This window comes from Leishmania infantum, chromosome 20 (assembly GCF_000002875.2).
Source record: "Leishmania infantum JPCM5 genome chromosome 20".
Taxonomy (NCBI): Eukaryota; Euglenozoa; class Kinetoplastea; order Trypanosomatida; family Trypanosomatidae; genus Leishmania; species Leishmania infantum.
This window is the reverse complement of record NC_009404.2, coordinates 273,647-277,479: the sequence shown is the minus strand read 5'-3', so window position 1 is coordinate 277,479 and position 3,833 is coordinate 273,647. Positions and strand designations below refer to the sequence as shown.

Here is a 3,833-nt window from a genome sequence, read left to right as displayed (position 1 = left end):
AAAGAAGAGCAACGAAATGAACAGCAGAAGAAGCTGAACAACGTTGTTGTTGCCGTCTTTCTTTCTATATACATCGTCGCACAAAGGAAACAACGTATGCCAGACAGGTACAGCAAAACAACGGCAGGGAAGCGAGTGGGTGGGTGGGTGCCCCCCTCTTCCTTCGCCTTCTCCCTACGCACACATACACTTGCCAAGACTCCAGAAGATGCTCTTGCTGCAGCTGAGAATACATCCTTGTTTTTTTTTGTGTGAAAGCTAACGGAGGAGAGGGCGTAGCACCACCTCACGGCTGTTTACTGTTTGCGGTTGTGCTGCCATGAGCCGCTGTGCGCGTGTACGAGAAGCACGCCACTTTTTCAACGTTCTAGTGCCTCTGTGGGTGAGGTTCGCTTCTCACTGCGGCATAAAAGCGGGTCCGGGCACAGACGTGCTGAAGTAGCCAACGGGGACGTAGGTTTTAGGTGTGGCCAAACACGCAGTGGGGTCGCTCACAGATTGTGCCGGCGCCTGGTGCATCGTCGCAAACATCGGTGACGTCGAGTGCAGCGGGGCCATCTGATAGGGCACGGTGGCCATTGGGGCGCCGCCGTGTCCGGTGGCAAAGGCGGCCATCACATTCGGGTACGGCACGGCAGCGGCGCCGTCGAGGTTGTGAGTCGGATGGGGGTATGGCGAGGAGACACCTCCGAGGACGGACGCTCCCGCGTGCGGTGTGCCTTTGCTGCCAAACGACTGCTGCGAGGAAGACAGCGACGACGTGTCGCCCTTCCCGCTCGTCGTCCCCGTCGCCGAAAACGGCGGCAGTGGTGGCGGCTGGGCTGCGTGCGGCGCGTTCGCGCTGCTCGTCTGGGTGCTGTCTGCATGGAAGAAGCTCACGCTTGGAATGGCCGAGCTCGGGGTCGGCGCGAACGTGATGGGCATCAGCGTCTGCACACCGTTACTGGATACCTGCACAACATATGAGGTGGAGACCGCCGTCGGTGGCTGGCCCGGCGATGTCACCGTCGACTGTGACGGCTGCGGCGACTGGATGAAGGAGTGCGTCGACCAAGGCGCGGACGGCACGGAGAAGGGAAGCCCCGTCGGTGGCGAGGTTACAAGCATCGGCGACAAGCAACCCGTTTGCTGCGGCTCCGACGACGGCGGCACCGTCTGCGACAGAAGATGCAGCGAGTTGCTCGGCGGTGTCATCGACGGAGGCTGCAGCTGCGGTTGCTGCAGCGTGTCGGTGAAATAGATAGGCATCGGCCCATGCATGCCGGCAATCGGAGCCGCCTGGCTTGTAAAGGCAGCAGACGCCATGAAACTTCTTGGCATTGCCACCCGCGTCGCGCCGTCGCCGCTGAGGGTAGACGGAGCGTGTGGAGGCGGGTGCAGGAAGGTGCTGTTGGCGGTGCCGCTCATGCAGATCGGAGCGCTGCTGCTGCTGCTGCCACCGCCCAATGTTGCGGCGCTAGTGGAGAAGTTTGAGGTGGACGGGGTCCTCCCAGACGTGCTGAGGCCCGTCAGTGGGCTGTTCGGGGACTTCTTGCCGCGCGCCTGCATGCAGCTGCGATTGTTCGCGGGAGAAACATTCCCTGACGGCGACATCATCATCAACCGCAGATCCGACGTGGCTATGCTTCGAGAGCCCGTCGATGCATTGCCGCCGTCTGCGGCGCTTGGTGTGGAGCTGGGAGCCAACGCCCTCTTGACGTTGCCGCGCTCCTTTGCCTTCTCCGGCTTCGCCGTCTTGACCGTCGTAAGCAGCGGCCCGCAGAGCGGGGACAGAAAGATGCGGTAAAGCTTCATGTCGTGACTGTACTCCTGCACGTCAGACCACGAGGTTGCGTCGTCCGTCGGGGTGCTGCGCGCGCGCACGATCTCGCTGTGGAGGTGCCCGAGGTGCTGCTCAAAGCACGTCGTGATGGCCGAGTCTCCGAGCAGCGTCTTAGCCCGTGGGTCCGTGGCGAGCCAGTGCTGCACGCGCCGCTCGCGGGACTGGGTATGCTCGCACAGTGTGTACTGCGTCCACGACTCACGGACCGTGGACGTCTGCGTCTGCGTTGTCGCCCACAGCCACGTAAGCGCTAGCGCGCGGCCGTGGAATAGAAAGACGATGCCGCGCTCCCCCTTCTCACGGTCGTACGTGCACAGCCGCAGGTCGCCTGGGCGGACAAACTGGCTGTTCTCGATGCTGTGCGTGAGGGAGGTGAAGTCGTAGATGAACTTGAGAGCAGGGTAGTTATTGAAAGGGGACGACACGACCAGCGGCAGTTTTGTGATACGCTCGTAGAAGAGCGCCCGCGCAACCGAAACGGGGTCGTGCATGGACGAGCAGCCGTCAGTGCCGCCAGCGAGGGGGCTGGGGGGCAGGTCGCACAGCAGGTTTCGCGCCTCCTCGCCAAGGCCCGCCAACAGCTCCGCAACAGGGCGTCGCTGCAGCTGCTGGAGGACGATCTCGGTGAAGCTGTCCAGGTAGTATCTCGTCGATAGCGCGAGCACGCGCTCCAGCGTGCGGTCGCCGGCGGCCTTGAGGATAGCTTTGCGGATCTGCAGCGTTGGTGTGAAGGCGTCGCGGTCATCGTCGTGGCTGCGCATGTCGAAGCTTCCGATGACGTTCACGCGGTGGCCCTGGAACGTGAAACAGTCGTGCTCCTCGCGGTTGCTGACGTAGATGAACAACACCGCGCACGGCACGGGCTGCACGGCACGTTTAAAGCGCATATACTCCTCAGACTTGAACTGGGACGGACACGGCGACTGCTCATGGTGGTTGTGAGTGTCACTGTCACTGGGGCTGCAGGACTCGTCCACGCGGCGGTGGTGCGCCTGGAGGAGGCCCTTGAGCCTCAGGAACCAGTCGGTTGCACAGTCCTCAGCGCTCGGCATCTTCAACGTCTTCTCATCCTGCGGCGGTGCCGTCGGCGTAGACGGGGGCAGCAGCATGTGCGACGTGGCGGCGTTGAGAGATAAAGTGGCAGACACGGCTGACGCCGAGTGGGCGGGGCTGTTGCCGGCCTCGTCCGACGAGGAGGCGCGCAGGGACAGGGACGTTGAGCGCAGCCAACTCGTCGTCTCACGCGGCGGGCACGGGTTCTGCGGGCTTGTCGCGTGACCACTGTTGACGCTGTTGTGGGGCGGCAACGATGGCGTGCCGATGGCGCCGAGGAAGAACGGCTCCACGGAAGTGGGCGGCTGGCTGCTCTTGTCGCTCTCCTCCGCCTCTTTCTCGAGCGTCGGGTCGTACACGTCTACCTCCCCGTCGCACTGCATGATGTGCTGGAGGTGCGCCATGCTGATCGGTGGCGTCTGCAGTGCACCGGCGTCGAGCATCTCCTCGTTCGTGTCAAACAAAGAGCGCTCGACCGTGTCGAGAAAAGCTTCAAGGTCTGCCTCCGTATAGTTGGCAGGAGGCACCTCTGCCATGCTGTAGCCGCGAGGGCGTGTATGGCTGTAGCGCACGTTGGGGTCATTGCGAACACGAATAAATTGCTGCCGCAGTTGCGGGTTTTGGTCGTTGAAGTAGGCGCGAGTGATCGGGATGAGGCCGATTTCGTGGTTGCCGTAACGCAGCGACCGAATGGTCGGCTTCGCCTCACGTGAAGGGGTGGCGCCCATCTTGTGCTTGTGGGGTTGATCCTTTGGGCCCACAGACACACGGGAGAATACAGTAATAATAATGGAAGGGAAGAGGAGAAGGCCCAGCGGTGGTTACGATAAAATACGTGCGCAAAAAGCGACTCAAGAGACAGACCCGCTTCGCCCTACTCTTGCCGCTCAATTTTCGGAGCACCGGAAAGAGAAGGGGGGGGGGAATGGCCGAAAAGAATATAATATATACGAAGAGA

General features: G+C 61.9%; 1 protein-coding gene across 1 annotated transcript; it reads right to left on the bottom strand.

Annotated features, from left to right (window-relative positions):
- Positions 1-396: 396 nt before the first annotated feature.
- Positions 397-3,603, bottom strand: LINJ_20_0760 (conserved hypothetical protein; the record flags this gene model as incomplete). The annotated part of the gene is made up of 1 exon (XM_001465146.1): positions 397-3,603. One exon carries the CDS (start codon positions 3,601-3,603, stop codon positions 397-399), a length of 3,207 nt encoding a protein of 1,068 aa, XP_001465183.1.
- Positions 3,604-3,833: the final 230 nt, after the last annotated feature.